A 20,358-nucleotide genomic window follows, 5' to 3' on the forward strand; every position below is an offset into this window, starting at 1 on the left:
AAAACGGAGAGAAGCTGATTGACTGTTACGTACCCATTATATCCACGACTCGTAATGTATCGAGTATCGGCTCCATTATTTCCTCAGGAATATGCTGTAGTTTATTGTTTTGCAGGTTCAGTGTTTCCAGGGAGTTCAGATTATCGAAGCCCATTGTTGGCAGCTGATGAATCCTGATTAGAAATCACTCCTTATCAATGAATACGTTCATGCATTATGTGAGTATGAATTCCCTTTTTTCCGACATCCAACAAAACAAAGCTGTTTACAAGATCTTCAAATGTTATTGTAACAAAAAGAATGGTCTTTACGAACATAAGCAAAATTCGGCATTGTTAAACTGTTGTTACAAACAAGCCATACAACGAACATTTCAAGTTTAGAGAACAAAAGACCGTTTTTATGTGTGAAATGTACGCGGAAGTGTAAACCTTAGGTATTTTGTTGCTCAGTATATAATGTACACCCCTTTTGTGTATGTAAGGAATGATTACGGAAACAATTCGTTTCTGGTCAATCAAGACGAAATTCGTTGTCTTGAGGGACTCAAACGTTGCGCTCCCCAGAAATTAATCAAAGCTTCATACTGACGGGTTTCCTCGTTGACTTTGAAATATTTATTAGTCGTAAACCGGCAAAGCTTCTCGCACAGAATATGTACCCAAAATGTTGAACAATAACTTGTTGTCGAGGTTTATTTTCGTATTTAGACGAGCTGGATCATATTATTTTTGCCCGTATTTTTAATTCCCGCTTTACCCTAAAGGCCTAGAGAACGGACGGATGGCCGGAATAAAATTATTACCTCGTTTCAAGGATAATTTTACGACAGGGTGTAATTTGTATCTTTTAAGAGCAAAATTAATTACTTGGAACAAACGTTAGGCTAAATCGGTTGATTAGTCTTGTAATCGTGATTTATCGGTACATTATACAATTAGAGTATTAATTTTTTTTTTGTTCACAAAAGTATTTTAATGATTTTAAATTACAAAGATGCTCGATTCATGGCTAATGTTTTTGTTTTTAATTCTTCGAATGTTCATGATGATTTCTTTGATTACAGTTAAAAGTAACATGATATTCAGGTCTGATTGCATGAACAACAGTCTCTTTTTTATTTGATACTTACATATTCTTTTGCATGTTGAGGAACGTGATGGAGTCTCCGTAGCCAGTGAAGGCATCTTCACTGATGTATGTTATGTTGTTGGATCGAAGGTCCAGATGGCGGAGACGATGCAGAGGACGCAGTGCTTCAGAGGGGATCTCATGTAGGCGGTTGTCGCCAAGACGTAAGTATTGCAGATTTTCTGGACAAAACGTAGGGCATACGTAGATTTCCATATAATTTCCAAAAGCATTAGGCAACCGGAAAAGAAGTTTTAAGTAGTGTAAATGATCGATACAATTTCACGACTGGTCAGGTTTTATTCGAGCCTTTTAGACATCAATGCTAATTTCGTTATCTACTTTGAATTCTAAAGTCGAAGATTTCTTAGTTTGAACTAATAACTATCCTATCTTTTAAAATAAAATATTGTGGTGGGAAGCCCCAAGCGGTTTTGTGTCAGAAATAATCCGGTTGATCTTATATCCCTTGGTTCTACTACCCTGCTTACTTCTTACTACGAGTTTTTATTTAAAGGGCGAGACTGTCGTTATGTAATAAAAAACTTTGATCTCATGTCTCCAGAACTAATCTCTTCACATTGAAATGTCTATGATCTCTGGTAAATAATATGTATTTACCAGGAGTAAGATGTCTAGCGTTGGAGAGGAGTCATCTAGTTGTTAACAGCAATAAAATAATCGGTAGGTCGAACAATGAATATTAAGTCTGCCCATTTTTTGACTAATTATTCCCAGTCTTCCTCCGGAAATTCCAAGCTACACATTGGTAGAAAACAACACCGGACTGCAAGGAATGCCGTCTCTTGGCATTAAAGGACAAGATCCAATTCCGGTAGTTGCGCCAAGGCAGTAATTTAGTACTCATTCTATTTTGTAGTCAAAGCCATTTTGATTTTTTGATATATGTACATATCTACTACTTCAGTCCAGATAAAATATCGCTATGGTTGTAGCATTTTAAACTAAATCTACACCTTGCATAGTACTAAATTAGAAACCCCAATATAAAATTATTAAGACCCTCTCTAATCTCAATTTGAAATGAGCCTTGTACTCTTTCATTGGCCTTAACGAATAGTTGAAAAGCTCGTATCATGTTTGATGTTGCGCCTGAAGTGGTAATCTTTTTAAGGCTAATATTGAATTAAGCGAAGCTTGTAAATAAATTTCGTCAATCTAATCATACATTTAAGAATATCTTTCCAAAATAACCTTCTTTCTGAGCTTCCAATGTTGACACTTAAATTTTTTATTAAAATGTCTGGTTCGTGAATTGACCCCAGACTAGATTTTTTTTTGTAACCTACAATATTGTTTGATGTTATTATTATGTTATTTTTATCATGTCAAACAAGGTGATGTACAGCATCCTTATTTTATAATCAGCGCCAAGAAAGTACTAAAATTTCTTTTTTTAACCAGTATTTCAATTAGGCTCACCTTCAAGTCCAGCAAAGGCTTTCTCGTCAATACGTTGAATCAGGTTTCCCTCCAACTCCAGTGAGTTCAAAAACGTAAGGTGCGAAAACACTTGAGCCGGAACTTCGCGAAGCTGGTTATGAGCTAGGCCTAAAGAATCTAGGTTACGTAACCCTGTAAAATTATGTTTTTATCAAAATTGGCTTAAAAACCAGCGGCCAATTTATGTAGATACATTTAAAGTACGTTTATTTCACTTTGTTTTAGGCTGTAGCGTGCAACATTTGGTTGCACTCGGGCGTCATCGGTCGCGATCGGAGTTCCCGAACGCGCAGGTGTCCCGTGACGTCATGCTACGAGATTCGCGCGCGTCGATTTAAGTTTATTGTAAAAACGTAATTTTAGTTTCAATTCGTATCTGGTAGTGCCTAGCGTTGCTTACTCTTTTTAGTTATAACATTGTACACATTATATATATTGTTGAATTGATGTGTTTGACTTTTATATGATCAGAGTAAAATATTCCGCGAAAGCGAAGGACAAATAACAAACCACAACGCCATAAACGATGGTGTGAGATCTTACTTCAAAAGCTAGATCCTAATTGACTATCACAGATTATGTATTTCAAATTGTACTAGCATAATTTAAAAGTAAATTAAATTTACGTAGAGAATATTATACTGATACTTTGCATAATACTTTTTTAAAAATACATGGTTGCCTTCGAAAAGAAAAATCTTATTACCTGCAAAGTCCCCTTCTGAAATAGAAGTAATCCGATTTTCTTGCATTTCAAGTTTTTTCAAATTCTCGAGAAGAGCCAGCGCTTTTTGCGGGACCGCCGTCAATTCATTGCCTCCAAGATTTAATCGCTTAAGCTTCCTAAATAAATTAAGCACACCAATTAATATTAAACGAGGCCCTCTTTTAAAAGCATTTTTTAATATTGCTTTTCTAGAATGTTCTCACTTTTTTTAATCCGAACGCAATCTCAGTAGGTATTATTTTTCTCAATAAATTATAAAGGAACGTTCTAACTTGAGTAAATAGCCTACACATAAATTTTAATGAACATAAAATAGCTAAGCGGTAACGGAATGGATTGCGGAGCAAAACGGTGATTTACATGAACAAAGCGTGTGTAATTTATTCTGGAAGTTTCCGGTGTGCTACCAAACAATAATTTCTGAAGCGATTGAGCAAAGTCCCTGCTATTAGGCACAATATGCAATATTAAAAGTATAATTGGATACTTTCGGATATTGCTATTAAAATTATCTATTTTTCTTTATCTTATCCGAGTTGCTGTATTTAAATTATTTGAAGTTTAGATTTATGAAAATTTATGTTAAATTGATTCAAGATGTTATTCGGGAATAATGACAGAGATATTGGGTTTCATATGTACTGTTGTGTTTTTAGCTGAAAATAAGAATTTGTAACTAAGAGCACGTGTTTATGTACAAATTTTATTATTAAAATATTATGTTGTACTCCTATTTCTGACGATTCGTATCTACCGAATATGAAGCACTGATGTAGCGAAGTAAATCACTGTTTATTTTATTCGCAGAAAAAAAAAAATATTTCAGCTTAATATTTTGCAAATGATCAGTGGTACTAATCACGATCTTTCCACTGATTGTTTGTGATGGTGATTTAGAAATTTCCAAAATCATTCATTGACAGAAATTTTCCGAATAGTTCCAAAAACATCTTTAGAGTTATATCGGTACTTACTTTTCCAATCCTTTGAAAGCCTCGCCATCGACTACCGAAATCCTATTTTCATACAGAGTCAGTATCTCTAGGGTATCAAGTCCGACGAATGCTCTGTTGTGTACCGCGGTCACCTGCATTCAAAAATACCTTTATTTATACCTTTTCCGATTAAAAAAGTTTCAAACCACCGAATACCAAAAACTCTACAGCGAATATACCTAAGATCTCTACAGGTAATCGCCAAAACTTTTGTTTTTAATTTTCAAAGTAATTTTATTATTTTTTTTATTATTTATTTCCCAATTAAATATAAATTAATCTTAAGCAATCAATCAAATGTAATCAAATCTTAGTGTTTTGTTGTTGTTATTAATGCACTGTCGATTGCACCTATAATTGAGGTGACATCTGCCATGAACTTTTGTCAATTTGCCAATGTTTTGTATTGATGATCACTTTGTTGGTGCAACTTAATAAATAAATAAATAAATATGAATTGTTCATAAAAATAAAGGTTGTGTAATTAACAAAATTGTAATGTTAAGTAAATATATAAACTATGTTCACGTTGAGAATAAATTGTAAATTCAATGTTGTGTTTTATTCGAAAGCTAATTTTTATTTTACAGAAAAGCTGCAATACCGCTATCGTGTAGTAAATGATAAAATTATTGATTTAATACATTTTCGTGATTTAAACCGATATTGCTATTAAACTTTAAAGAGATCGTCCGCTTGAGTGCTTCCATAAAGTATAATTTTATTAAATTAATCCATTAGCTTACGAACAACTTTGATATTAGATTCTTAGGTGTATCATAGTTTATTTTTCAACAAGTCTCTTATGGCTAATCCGTTTTTATTTATTACATTAGCAGTAGTATTTTGGAATGTCTAACGGTGTCAATTTTTAGAAGCAGTTAATCGTTCCAAAAGGTGGTCATTAAATTAATTGAATGCTATTCTATCTTGTAATGAGGGAACCTCTTCATTTTTTTCTTATTTAATATGTATAACTTCAGACCCTAGGAACTTTAGACTAAAATTATACTTATATCTAATTCTTGAAAATATTGAAGCGCCCGTCTGGAACGCTATATATAAAAACAATAACAGCATTCCCACTATCGTTTATCTCGTGTATTATAATCGTTATTTACCTTGTTATGATTCATGTTCAGTATGAGCAGGTGGTTGAGATGCGTGAACGAAGATGTCGGTATTGTGGCCAGACTATTCTGGGAGACGTCCAGCTGAGTCAGCTTGTTGCCTGAAAGAAATTATTAATGAATCGATAGCTAGAACTAAGCTTTATTGTGCTTGAGTGCTACGCGAGTTCACGGCTCAGCTTATCCGGGTGGTTATCCGAGCCTATGGGCATCACAACGTGATTATCGCAAACTACCTCAACAAGAGTTTGAATATCGATTATACCTTATAATTTTACTAATTTTAGGATATTTTTTTAAATGAAATTCCTTATGGCGCACAATACACATAATTAATAATAAAATAGTGAAATATATAATATATAATTTTTCGCTATTATTCCCGAAATTTAACTACAATATAAGACTTTATTCACATTTTATGATTCGTTTAATTTGCCGATAAATTTACAATATGGTGGCATTTACGCGCCCATAGTGATCATTACAGCTAGATTACACTCTCAGAGTTAAAAATAAGTATTGGCTAGCAATGTTATTTTTAAACAAAGCGAAACCGAGCTATTGGTATTGGAAAAGCCAGGAATACGGAAATACAATAAAGAGGTCAAGAAAGCTTCGAAGCTTCTTCGTTCAAAACCATTTCAACATCAAAGGTTAAAGGTTGTTTGTCTATTATCATAGATTATACACTTAATATATACGAGATAGATGCGCAACTCTCATTTTTATTTTTGCTTTAGTTAAAGCCCGGTCCAGCAGGCGACGCTACGGTCGATTATTAGTCTCCCTACCCCCCACCAGGTGGCTTTTTTAGTAATTTTAATATTTTTAATAACTCTCTTTATGAAAAAATCTTATCGTTTAGAATCGCTGAAATTCCCGGTAGTACTTATGAGATATTAAGGAATGTTTGATTGTGTTCAGCATTCTAATCGATAAGATCTTTTCATACAGAGAGAAAACAGTTTTTTAAAATAAAAAGCTGTAATTCTCTGTAAGCTATTTAATTTCCCTATATTACAAACAATTTTCTGTTAAAAGATTGTATGAACGTACAATTGTATAAAATTTCGAATAACAATAATTCCTCTAGATTAATCCTACTAGCGTACTTATTAACATTAAATCGAAAGTTATCTAAAAGTTAATTAAGTCTAGATAATCAAATCATTCTATGTCAATTAAGTCATTTGTGCGAAATATAAACATGTCAGCTTTCCATTACAAACATAGTAGACAATTTGAATTAAATTTAATAAATTTGTTTCTTAACGATAGCAGTTCTTGCTTAAAGTTGATCGTGACAGATCATGATCATGATCATCTTGTATGAAAATATTACATCTATAAACACTACCTGTGCTTCGTCATACAATAATTGTCATTTAAACTAGCATTGTAGAGATAATACACACACTAAAGTGAATACTAAATTATTCTTAGCATTCTTATATTTGGTAATACTAGATGAAACAAACAGCAGATTGAAAGAAAATCATCTTAAAGTTAATTACATTCATTACAAACCATTAGTTTGCATTTTGTTACAAAAGAAACTGATGTTCGTTACATGCAAATGAATTATAAACATACACATGCAAACATAAAATGTAAATTTATCTTTTAACCCAAATTAAATGTACATTAATATTATATCTAAATAATAGAAAGGGTTTCGAAAATTTTTATTGGACTCAACAGCAGACGAGCACGCAACCCGGCTCATGATAAGTGGTCACCAGTGCTTATAAAGTTCAGCAGTGCCATAGGGGTTGCTGTCTATCACTTAAGTTTTAATAAATTATTAATATACTCAGTCACAAGCATATTGATTTCACATAATGAAAATGTAAGAAACATAATCATGTTTGGGCATTTTCATTTATATCTGCTCATACAGAAAACACAACTTAGTAAAAATATATTCCACAGTTAATCTAAATAATTGCAAATAATGCTTTTGAAGACCGTTGACTTTTGATCATTAATTAAAATCATCTTCTCGTAGAATTTACAAAAGGTTATTTACAAAAATTTATATCAGTATTTTCATATATTACTAACTTACTAATTATAACTATTCAAACGTAATACTATAAGAACTAAACAACCTATTTTAAAACAAAATTGGCATCAATTTAGTTCTTATGAACTATTTCAATTATTAATTTATAAATTATAAACATATTTAAAAAAAATTAAGATCCTTGAGAGTTCACGTTCCTTGCTGAATCAGTTTCTCTTCTGAAACGGAGAAACAAAGTATCATAAGTATGTAACAAATATTGAAAAAATACGACCATGAAAAATTTAGTGATAATGTAATCATACTTACAAATTAATATATTACATAACACGTTCTGGTTCAAATATAGTGCATCAATCTTTTCATGTTTCAGACATTTTAGTGCTCCTTATAATTTTTCCATAAAATTTTGTCATTATCAAACCTTTGTCTACAAAAATAAAAACATTATTTTATATTGGGTAGAAGGATGAACGTGGTCACAGACCACTTGGTGTAACTTAGTTATCAAACACCAGGAAACAAAACGTGAATGCCATCATCTAACTTTGGATGTGAGATCAATTGTGCTGTATTTTATTTAAACAGGAAAGCATGACTGATTGATCATTCCAAAAAACTAGTTCGGGCCCACTTGACAATAAGCATATAATACGCTGAGTTGCAAAACATAAATACTTCCACCCACTCGAGACAATTTTATTATCTGAGGTGTGTGTGTGATAGTACGAGACTTAATACCGACTGTTTTGATCAAAACTTAACATATATGATAGCTAGGCAGCAGAAATAGGAAGGACCATTAGTTGGTGCTAATTAATTTAATTATATTATGAATAATAATTCTGTTAGCAATTAATATACCAGGAAAATAGTCTAAACTCACCGTTATCAAGGCATCCGAAATAGCATTTCATTTTCGATCTTCGAGGCATGCTGATTTTTAATAATAAACTTTCTGTAAGAAATGAAAATAGTTACACAGGCTTACGAAACGCTAACGAAGAAAAAAGTATTGGAGCCAAGTTATGTCTAAAGAGAATTCGAAACAGAGTTTCTCAATGTCTAATCGTCTAATATTCTCATAAAGCTAAAAGTTGCTCTAAATTAATACTACAACGTAAAATAACTCACACCAAGACCAAAAAAAAACGATTTAAAAAATTAAAGCGTTACGACATTTTGAAAACTCTTTTTTTTTTGAGGTTGTTTTACGGCCCTGGAATTTTGAAAACTTCAAAGCAGTGTTTCCAGTTACGTTTTTTTTTACCACATTTTACCCTAGTTTCTTTTGAATTTATCCCTAAAATTTCCTAAACAACTTTCATAAATCCTTTATATAGAAAGCATAAATAAAATACAGAAAATAAACCACAGCATATTATTTAATGTAGGTATATATAATATAAACGCCCCCAGAAGATCATAGATCTATAGGATTAGAATTTTCAAGGAAGTCGACGCATTGCTTTTATATTCTTTTGCTGCACGCAACCTAACACTGTTCGGTTCTAAAATTGAGCAATTGTTTGCTGGCAAAGTTGGGAACTTTCTATGAAGCAAGCCGTTCAGGGTTTCATTAGAAAGCCTGTTTCTTTTGTCAGTTTTTACATTTGAGAACACTGAATAATCTTTCCACCTCAGTCTTTGAAGAAGGAACTGCTAGCAAAAGTGAAATGACAATTACAAGGTTTTCGTAAATGAAATTACCATGATAATCTTTCATGGTACATGAAGTACCTGTATATTACAATACGAGTAAGTTCTGGTGACATCAACGAAAACAGGTAAATAAAAATTTGGCGGATTTATACTTATTGGGATTCTGGGGAATCCCTAAGAAAAAAGCAGTGGCTTAATCTATGATTTACTTTACTAGAGGGTTACTGTTGAATCAAACCTTCTTTATAGTTTTTATACACAACTCTGTTTTATTCTTTTACTTGTCAACTCGACTTAATGTCATTCTCTCCATAAAATAAAATGTTCATTGTTTTACTTTAATTATCGTTTATTTTAAAATTCACAACAGTTACTAGTATAGGCTTTGCTTTTTACCCAGAAATATCCTAAATCCTGGAATTTTTTAAATTGTCTTTATCATCCAAAATATCAGCTATTTTTCCCTAAAAAAGAGAGAATTCCCTAAAAGTGGAAGCACTGCTTCAAAGTACGCTAACCTTTTTTATTGAGTCAGAACTCGTATCTGCCATCTAGTGAGTTTATTAGTTCATTAAGGCCAAAACGTTTCAAAAATGACCTCGCCGGTTCCTAAAGATGACGCTAGTTGAATGTTCTTTTCCTTTGTATGGGAGTTGCACCCCCCTGTATTATTTAGACTTTTGATTGATCATTGATCATAGATTATACACTTAATATATTCATTGATCATTAAAATATGTGTCACATGTGAATCCTACTAATATGATAAATGTGAAAATTTGTAAAAATATATGGAGTATGTTTTTCACGTAAAACTGCTGAATTGCGGATTTTGATGAAACTTTACAATAACATAGCTTACACATCAGTGTGAATTACCCAAAATAAAACCATAAGTGACAAGTAAGTAGAAAAAAAAATTGCCATCTGCGAACTATTTACCGCATCTAGTAATTAAAGTATACAAGTTTTGTCTTTTACATTAACATCATTTGGAAAAATATTTGAAAGCAACCGAGTGCGCGATATCAGGAAAGATGAAGATAGAAAATTCAATAAGATCAATAATAAATTAAAGTTCCCGAAGCGAAGTGCGGGCGGGTATCTAGTATTTTAATATAAGATCGATCTGAGTCAATTGATCGCAAAAATACAGTCTAGACGAGAGACCGCAAAAAAAATCCGAAATATTTGTGACCCGACTTAAATCTTATGTAAAAAAATTGTTGGTACGGTTTGTAGGTTGGGTAACATTATTATGTGAATGAACGATAAAAGCATTATTAGACTCGGAGTCCTTTGTGAATTCTGAAACATACCTCATAAATGGATAAACATCAGGGTGTTATTTATGACAGCATTTTGATACCAGATCACGCGGGAATTTCGCACTATCGCGTAGCCATTTGTGAAACAATCGTATTTTGGATATTTACGAGATAATAATACGTACGACACTAGAATTTTGATTAAAAATATTTTGAAAACGCTTAATAAACAAACACATTAAATGGAAGACTCAAACACTCTGGAACAGCTATTGGGTAAAAGATAATAAAAGCGCTTTATATGATATAAGAAAATCAATTTTCGAAAGAAGGAAATTTCAGATTAATATTAGAAAAGATCAAGTAGTTTTAAATAGGTTAAGAATAGGTCACTGTAACATTACCCACATCCATCTTATTACAAAAGAAGAAATAAAGAAATGTAGTCGATGTGATAGCAATATATCTATTAAGCATTTACTAATTGAGTGCCCAATGTTTAATACAGAGAGACATAATGCTGCCTTGCCTATGTGTTTGTTTGACTGTTTAAATAATAATGTAAAATGTACTTTAAAATTCCTGAAAATTATAGATTACCATAGATTAATTTAATTATAAGGTTACAGTGGTCGTTAATGACCATTGCTGTTAAAAAGCGACCTTAAATAAATAAATAAATAATAATAAATAAATCTTATTATAATCGGTTCAAGTTGACAAAATCATCAAAATGTGTATACCTACGTTAACGCAGTAGTAATTTTTCAATGCCCTGCTTGAACATATTATTTTACACAAAACATATACTTATACATAGTCAGGTCATAAATTCTGTCACATGTTTAATGTAAAATAATTGAAACAAGTTTATTCATTATGTAACCATTCATATACCAAAATGAACTTAACAAAACATAGATTCTTATGACACTAAAGTTTATTCAAAATGACCTCCGTGATTTTGAATACAGGCCTTCAATCTGCGCGGCCAGTCGTCTATCGCAGCACGAACGAGGTCCATGTCAATATCGGCGGCTGCCTTAATCAAGGATGTCTTGAGTGACTCCAAATTGGGATGAGGCTTTAAGCACGCCTTTTCCTCCAAGTGTTGCCATATCTTGTAATCTAACGGATTCAAATCTGGACTGGAGGAGGGCCAGTCTTCGTGCCGGATGAAGTCGATTTCACGCGCCGCCAGCTAGTCTTGTGTGCTCTTCGCTCTATGAACTGGCGCCGAATCTTGTTGGAATAACCAGTGCCTGTTATTGAACATGGTATGAGAAACAGGTACCACAAGGTTCGTCAGGACTGTATTTTGATACACAACTGCATTCGTTTTTACACCTTTCTCACAAAAATGTACCTCTGTTAAGCCCCAATAAGAAACTCCCAATCATACCATGAGCGAGGATGGAAAATGACCTCGTTGGACACGCGGAATACGGTTGCTCGCTTCTTCATTACTGTGTGCGTACACCTTATCATTTTTTTTGTTGTAGCTCTCTTCTACGGTAAAAATTATTTCATCCGAAAAAAAAAAATTCCCGATATTTTTTTCCCGCGTACCGCTTCAACAAAGCGCGGCATCTCTTCAGTCTCAGGTCCATTAGACGAGCATTCAAACGATTTCCTGTTTTTCTTCGATATGCCCGAAGCCCTAATCTTCATTTAACACCCTTTTCACCGTGGTTCTGCTTAACCCCATCTGAAGGGCTAACAGTTTCTGCTTACGTTTGGGATTTCTTTGAATTCGCGCCTTCACAGCTTTTATCACTGCTGGAATCCTAACAGACCGAGGGCGACCACTTCTTGACCTGTCATCTACACTAGAGTCTTCATTGTATCGTTTGATGGTACGATAAACGAATCTTTTGGCTATATTCAAATTTTTCAGTATGTTAAAAATTTGAATTGGCGCGTAACCGCAACGATGCAACGCAATAACTGCAACACGGTCTTCTTTAAGCGTCCACTCCATATTTAAAAATGAGTAAAATTCTAAATGTATACTATTTTTATTTTCATGAACAATTCGAAATTCGAATTCAATAAACTTTTTTGTGGCCAGCATTCTAAAAGAAAAGTTTTTACTGTGTGACAATACTTATGACCTGACTAGGTATACTAAAAGTCAAAAATAAATTATCGAAAAATAACAGAGTAAATTTTAATCTAAGTAATATGTCATATTTGTCCAACTATGTATGGACGTGTAAATTCGGGGTGATTTCAGTCAGAATTAAAACATTTATGATCAGATTCTAAGCTTACCGATGGAGCTTAGTGAAGAATCCTCGATGACCGCTAGGCTGCTGTTGTGAACAGTGAGATGACGTATATCGAGCCCCAGGAATATGTAAGAGGGCAACTTAGCCAGGTTGTTGTGACGTAGCTTCAGATAAAATATAATCATTGGCTTCGAACGCAGCGTGTTCATTGCCTGAGAATTATTAACAAATTAGTTTTGCAATTTGGTTTATTTTGTGATTTTCATATAGCTCGTACGCCTTAATGTTTTGACGCTACCATTTGAAATGGTAGAACTGAAGTCCCATAATTTTGAATGTTAGCAACATCTGATAATTTGGATAGATCAAATATGGTAGGTTAATTTAAAGGTACATACATGTGTACACGTGACTTTTTTATTTCGGGCCGGGGCCCGAACCTTCTACGAGGTTCTTGGGCGCGTGGGTTTATGTGGGACTTGACGATCTGCTGATGTTGGGAGCAGATCGCGTGCCAAAGGAGCTTTAGGGCCCTACCGCACTAAACGACTCCCCTGCACTATTACACCCGAAGTCCGATCTCCGTCCGGGGTCAAAACCCGGTCAGAGTAGGGGGGTTCCCGCGGTTAATATGTATATATATGTAACTAACTTAACTTTAAGTAGACTTGTGTTTGGTGAGTACATCAAGATCTATTTATTACATTTGTTATGTCCTTCAAGTTTAATCAATTTAGATAGTAAAGTTTGTCTGGAAACAAAACAGCAAAGGCACGTCTAGATCGAACCAAAAATTAATATAATCTAGTAATCTGGGAAAACATCAGTTTAAATATATATATAAATGAATTACTGTTCGTTAGTCTCGTTAAAAGCTGGACCGATTGGGCTAATTTTGGTCTTTAACTATTTTTGGAAGTCTAGAGAAGGTTAAAAAGGTAGATAAATATGAAAATGCTCGGAATTAAATAAAAATAACAATTTTGTTTTCCCTTTGATGTGTCCCCAGTCGGACGGATTTCTTTTGTTTGTTTTAAGTTTATTTTATACAAAAGTTTAGGTCTTTTATTTATCGATTGAGGCACTACGAAGTCTGCCAGGTCAGGTAGTCAAATGATAAATAAATTACCTTTTGTATATGTTGCTGTTCAGTGAACTCGCAGAGTATATCCAAGCCGTTTTTCTTGACCGTGCAGCTGCAAGGTGTCATGGTGTTCGGAGCGGGGCACTGCTGGGCGCCTTGTGGGTGTACTGGCCGCGCGTATAGCACCACCAAGCATAATAACAACCAGCGAGGCCACATATTTGATAATCTGTTGAGAAAAAAGACTAATTTATTTTTTAATGCGTGGTAGGACCTCTTGTGAGTCCGCATGGGTAGGTATCACCGTCCTGCCAATTTCTGCCGTGAAGCAGTAATGCGTTTTGGTTTGAAGGGTGGGGCAGCCGTTGTAACTATACTTGAGACCTTAGAACTTATATCTCAAGGTAGGTGACGCATTTACGTCGTAAATGTCTATCCGTACCTACCCGTGCGGATTCACAAGAGGTCCTATCACCGCTAATTACGCAAATTATAATTTTGCTGGTTTGATTTTCATTACACGATGTTTCCTTCACCGTAGAAGTCAATCGTGAGCATTTGTTGAGTACATATTTCATTAGAAAAATTGGTACCCGCCTGCGGGATTCGAACACCGGTGCATCGCAACAACGAATGCACCGGACGTCTTATCCTTTAGGCCACGACGACTTCTGCAACTGAAGTCAATGTCGCACAAGTGAACGAAATATTGACTGAATGAGGCTTCATTCAAGCTTGAGAGAGATACGTAGCTGAAGTTTTTGTGTCTCAATAGTCGATCATGTTGCCGCTCGGCTGGTACCAAAATATATCAATTTTCTCTAAAAACCCAATCGCATAAGAATCGCAGAGGATATATTACGAGTAGAACGAATCAATTACCACACAACATTCACGAAACGCATTGTTATTATTGACGAAACGTGGGTTTACGAGTTTGACATGCCAACTAGTCGACAAGCTTTGGGACAGCGACTTCCAATTGAACCAAAATGAAAAAACTACGCCAAAGTCGATCAAAAGTCAAAGCCATGTTGACTGTTTTCTTTGACTATAGCGGTGTTGTGCATTCAAAATTTTTGTTGAAAGTTCGAATGGTGAATAAAGAACATTATTTGAGCGTTTTGCGGCGTTTAATAGAGCAAATTCGATGAATAAGGCTAGATTTTTGGAAAGAAAATCCATGGATTTTGCTGATGCAAAATAAAACAAAATGATTTTTAATGCGTCTTCGCACAAGGTCATCGTTGTGTGCGACTTTTTTACCAAAAACTCGACAATTAGCAGCGCGTAACCACCATATTCACCAAATATGGCTCTAGCCGACTTTTTCGTTTTCCTAAACTCAGATTATCACTTCGTGACACCCGTTTTCATTCGCTCGAAGGCATACAGGAGAATTGGCGCCGAATACTGAACTCAATTCCGGAAAAAGCGTTTAAGAAATGTATTGATGATTAGATTATTTTTGTCGTAAGTATATCATTTCTCAAGAAGTATTATACTCTGCTGAAGCTGTTTAAATAAATTTGGATGCATGTATTATTGGTCGTTTCCCGGCACTTTCTTGACAGAGCAGCAAATATCACATTACCAAATATTGACGATTAACATATTCTTTAGTCTTTAACGACCACGAAGACTATGAAAAATGAAATAAAGTATTACAAAAATAAGGACGCTATTAATCCACCAAGTAAGTTATTTTAGTTACACCAGATATTACGATTATGTTATATCGATACATTATATAGATATAAATATTTTACTTTTATTTTGAATCCCTATTGCCATAAAATATCTGTTATATAGCCATTTACCAATAAAATACTCGCTTAACTTCGTTGTAAATATTTACCTTTAGCTAATTTTACTATTGGGAAATCATTCTAAGGAAACATTTCGTAATAAAACATCAACGTTTTCAATCGTTCCTTTTACTTAACGGCTAGTGCTGAGGACATGTCGATGACTCTCGATTGCTCCTTCATAACATCGATGTCGATACCAGCTATCTCTATGTAACCGAAGTTAGATGCTACCAGCCCATTCACGCCTAAATTTTAGTTGCTCCAAAACTAGCGGATACAATGAGCGTAGCCGATTTGACTAATGACAAGCCAGATCAAATCGATGCTTGCTATACACTGCAGTGTCAGATTAAATTTGTAGGCAGATAAGAATCTTCTTAAGCTTTCAAGTGACCCGTGATGTAAATTTTTCGCTGCGTTATTTTTTAATTGCGTTAGGTCGGTAAACGGTTCATAGTGGAGCTTAAGTTTTATTTATTTATTTATTGTTTAGATGGGTAGATGAGCTCACAGCCCACCTGGTGTTAAGTGGTTACCGGAGACATCTACAATGTACATGCGTCACCCACCTTGAGATATAAGTTCCAAGTTCTCAGCATAGTCACAACGGCTGCCCCACCCTTCAAACCGAAACGCATTACTGCTTCACGGCAGAAATAGGCGGGGTGGTGGAACCTACCCGTGCGGACTCACAAGAGGTCCTACCACCAGTAATTACGCAAATTATAATTTAGCGGGTTTGATTTTTATTACACGATTGGTTACCAGAATCCATACAGATCATAACGTAAGTACCACCGTTGGTTCGCAAGAGACATATTTTACCTACCAGTTAGGACGCAAATTTATTTATTTAGAGAGTTAAATTTTTATCACACGATATATGGTTATAGCGGCAGTGTCATGGCCCGCATGGGTTTCACCACCATTAAAATAGCCGTGAAGTTCAGGCAGTAAGTAGTAGGCAGAGTAAGCAGTAGTTCAGTAATCCGTACATGGGTTCCCCAGCGTAAAAAAAATATGGATTTGGTGTTGAAATGTCAATGACTTCATCGTAGTACTTCAGACAATACCAGAAAAACAAAAAAAAACGGACCAGAAGATTAATGTTTCCGTACATTTCTATTGAACAATATAAAAGTCTTATTTCTGTAACGCCGACTAGAATATTCTATTGCTGAATGTACGGACGTCGAATACTAATCTCAGGACCTTTAGTAAACTTCTCTGACTTATAATGGCAATATTAGATACTGTTGTGATAAAAGCGCTCTATTGTGGCGCATTTTACGAGAAAGCTAATAACTTCATTCAGTACATAATCATATATCTTTAAACGAGCAATTCTTGTATATAGAGATATAAGTTCTAAGGTCTCAGTATAGTTACAACGGCTGCCCCACCCTTCAAGCCGAAACGCATTACTGCTTCACGGCAAAAATAGGCAGGGTGGTGCTACCTACCCATGCGGACTGACAAGACGTCCTATCAGTATCCCAGTAAGTTTACGATAATTGTACCTATAAAAAATTAAATATAGGCCTCATTTGAATTCAAGAAAACTGTATTTCACTGTAAAAGCGTAGAAAAGAACAAATCTGTCCAAGGGTACTTACTTTCACGTCTGTTGTTTGAAATATACGATTATCGAAATTAGAAGTAACAAGAGGGTCGCGAGGTTATCACTTATTAGTTATAGATTTTACGAATGCTTAAAACGATTTATATGTTAGGTCCTTAGCTAAGTTTTCGCTGTTTTTTTAACTAAAATGTAACTTTATTGTGCTTATTGTTTATTTATATGCTTTCAAATGAATAACTCAAAGTATTGCCCATTACTAGCCATAACTTTTTCGATGTTTCTAGCAGAGTCTATATACCTTGACTGTAGAAGTTTTCGTCTTTGGAGAATATCGCGAATTAAGCCATTCTTTGACGCCTGTACAAGGTACTTGTAAATAATTAGCTTGTTTTACTCAGTAGATGTGAATCCCGTGCCCCACGGTTCCATAGCAACATTCATCTTACGATGTCGATGAATTATTTCTAGCAGCTTACGGAGCATTTAGATTTAGCTGACAACATTTTTCACAGGTGAAAGTCAAAGAGGTAATAAGGTGATCAATGTCAGTCACGAACATCGACGAATTTGAATCATACATAATTATGGACTGTTATGACGTATTTTTTAATTATCGAAATTTTTATCTTACAACGCAGCACAATATTGTGAGAACGATACTGTCATATAATATCATATCAGATCAAATGACCCTCTGTTTAGAAATAATATGCGGAACAAGCGTAGATTTGTTAATTAAACTGCCTTGTTCCATATTTTCAGAAAAACACGATGTATCTCAACGCGTTGACGTCATAACTATTTATATGAATACTCACTTATATGTAACGTGCGTCAGGTTGGCTGGCTATGGTATCGAGACGTGGGGAGCGCCGCTGTCATGGGGCACTAGGTCATGTTCACGACAGACCCCGATCCACCCTGTAGAGGATTAGCTTATGTTAATATGTTGTGGACACGGAACATAATTTAAGCGGTGCTAAATAACCCTCGAAAGAAGTGGACGCGATGAGAATTATTATTTTGGAGACATTTTTACGGTGTAAAAACGTTTTATTGTTCGTAGCTGAGTATTTTTCTGGATTATGTTGATTTATTTGCAGCTGTTTTATGTGACTTTGTTTAGAGCAGTGTATAAATATGTTTACGAAACCTGTAACGATTATGATAAAAAATAGTGATCCATCAATAAAAATTATCGTTACTAAAGCTATATGGTCATTCTGTATTAAATATTAAACCAAACTTAATATCTGTCTGGGTAGTAAATTGGTGCTCCATTTCAATTATTTTATATCAAAATTTATATCATTTATATTTATATTACTATTTATATTATTACTTTAGATTCTACGGGGTGTTTATTTAATAAAATAAACTGCGATTTATTCTTCAGGTTTGAAAGCGGCTGCCTGTATTTTCATTGTAATATATCCATGCCTTTCCTACAAATTTTTTTTCCTATGAATGCATTGTAATTTTATTTATTGGAGTTTACTCCTTTAGAATCGATTTACATATATAGGCCCGGGGTATGAAAATTATGGGGACCAAAATCGTACTAGCATGTCACACGAAATGCGTTATGCGCCTGATTGCGCATGTCACACGAAATGCGTTATCGCAGGTGACGCCGGGCTGCTGCGCCGGCAGTCCGCCACAAAGCCTCGTACTGATCGCGCGTTTCTCTCATTATTGTATTTTCATATATTTGTTAGTCGTTTGTTTTGTGTCTCGTTAATTTGTTAATAATCTGTAGTGTATCGTGTTGTCGTAATATAGAACTATTTCTCGTATTGTTTCGTTTAATTTTTTATATCCAGTAAACTCCAGTCGTGCGTCGGAGCGGACACACACACTTTTTATTTATTTTTTATTGCTAGATGGGTGGACGAGTTCACAGCCCACCTGGTGTTAAGTGGTCACTGGAGCCCATAGACATCTACGACGTAAATGCGCCACCCACCTTGAGATATAAGTTCTAAGGTCTCAAGTATAGTTACAGTTTATAGGTTTGGATAAAAAATTATATACATTTTATAGTTTCGAGGCTAAAGATAGGCAACATTAGACTTTAGTTCGGAGAGGTTTTGTGGTTATTTGAAAGTTCAGAGTAAATAAGACGCGTCTAACGTTTACTTAGGACAGTGTGTACAAAGTACGGAGCGACTTTAATTCTATTTATTCAAACACTTACGTGCTTTGCTTACTTGTCGCAATTCCGAGCCATTAACGAATTAAAAGGTAAAGGTATTTTAAATTTATTACCTTTGCTGGCTTTGAATAGCTTTGTTTTAAAAAGTTCTGAAATACAATTTCGTTGCTAAATTTCAATTACATTTGAAACATGCTAAAGTGTCGTAGATCTTAGTGATATCCATGATTTCTTTCCCTCCCTATTCGCTGATAATCTAAAGGGCTATTCCGGTTACGCGTGGACGGCTAGGTGAGCTCACGGGCTCAACCTGAGAGAATTGACTAACACTAGCCCTAGCAAGAGCAGTGCTTCAAGAATCTACGTCCCTATCGGAATCACGACTCACTTCGAAGGTCCGGTGAGAAACTCAGTGGGAAATCCCTGTGCATCCAGAAGATGAGCCTAAATTTTTACCTGCAAATTTGAGTAATAAAGTTTCAAGAAATTATTGTAAATATAAAATAATACGAGAATTGATAATTAAATTAATTACCGAAAGTACTATCTGATTCGATTGTCGTAATGTCTAATGACTATGTTCTAGTTATAATAATAATAATTTAGCTATTTATTGGGAAACGTTTTTAAGATACCTTGCTATTTAATGGGACTGGATCAAGGAATTTACTGGTGGTAGGAGGTCTTGCGAGTCCGCACGGATAGGTACCACCGCCCTGCCTATTTCTGCCGTGAAGTAGTAATGCGTTTTGGGTTTGAAGGGTGGAGCAGTCATTTCACTGTAAAAACTAAGGACTTAGAACTATATCTTAAGGTAGGTGGCGGTATTTACGTTTTTGATGTCTATGGGCTCCGGTAGCCGCTTCGCACCAGGTGGGCCGTAAGCTCGTTCACCCATCCAAGCATGAAAAAATGCATGTACGAATCACTATTATTCATTAGAAATCGTATATATCTATCACTATATCTCCTTTGCCTATGTCAGGTATTAAAAACGTATTACGTAGTATAGAAACAATATATTTGTACTAGTTGTTTAGCTTATAGCGTACATTACAGATACGTTCGACAATTTTAACCACTTTATTT

General features: G+C 34.7%; 1 protein-coding gene and 2 long non-coding RNA genes across 8 annotated transcripts in view; 1 reads left to right on the plus strand and 2 right to left on the minus strand.

Moving 5' to 3' along the window:
- Nucleotides 1-20,358, minus strand: part of LOC101738626 (leucine-rich repeat-containing protein let-4) — a 159,271-nt gene that overhangs the window by 4,641 nt on the left and 134,272 nt on the right. For 3 of the 4 annotated variants that reach the window (XM_038013236.2, XM_038013237.2, XM_038013235.2), the window contains 9 exons: nt 17,933-18,035; nt 13,767-13,950; nt 12,681-12,849; nt 5,439-5,548; nt 4,297-4,409; nt 3,302-3,438; nt 2,575-2,727; nt 1,133-1,313; nt 34-173 (listed from right to left, as the gene is read on the minus strand). In XM_038013236.2, the coding sequence (XP_037869164.1) occupies nt 34-173; nt 1,133-1,313; nt 2,575-2,727; nt 3,302-3,438; nt 4,297-4,409; nt 5,439-5,548; nt 12,681-12,849; nt 13,767-13,940 (1,177 nt within the window). In that variant the 5' untranslated portion in view covers nt 13,941-13,950; nt 17,933-18,035. The remainder of the gene's footprint in view (nt 1-33; nt 174-1,132; nt 1,314-2,574; nt 2,728-3,301; nt 3,439-4,296; nt 4,410-5,438; nt 5,549-12,680; nt 12,850-13,766; nt 13,951-17,932; nt 18,036-20,358) is intronic. The other variant, XM_038013238.2, reaches the window with a different exon arrangement.
- LOC134199482 (uncharacterized) lies at nt 6,439-9,812 on the minus strand. 2 transcript variants are annotated; one of them, XR_009973991.1, is made up of 4 exons: nt 8,611-8,718; nt 8,363-8,434; nt 7,786-7,906; nt 6,439-7,694 (listed from the first exon to the last, which is right to left on the minus strand). It is a non-coding gene; the product is annotated as an uncharacterized LOC134199482 (long non-coding RNA). The 2 variants fall into 2 exon arrangements; XR_009973990.1 differs by having other exon boundaries at nt 8,363-9,812.
- On the plus strand, nt 9,845-18,910 carry LOC134199484 (uncharacterized). Of its 2 annotated transcripts, none has more exons than XR_009973994.1 (5): nt 9,845-10,041; nt 15,071-15,194; nt 15,296-15,417; nt 17,399-17,480; nt 17,877-18,910. It is a non-coding gene; the product is annotated as an uncharacterized LOC134199484 (long non-coding RNA). The 2 variants fall into 2 exon arrangements; XR_009973993.1 differs by having other exon boundaries at nt 9,846-10,041; nt 17,953-18,910.

This window comes from Bombyx mori, chromosome 10, assembly GCF_030269925.1.
Source record: "Bombyx mori chromosome 10, ASM3026992v2".
Lineage (NCBI taxonomy): Eukaryota > Metazoa > Arthropoda > Insecta > Lepidoptera > Bombycidae > Bombyx > Bombyx mori.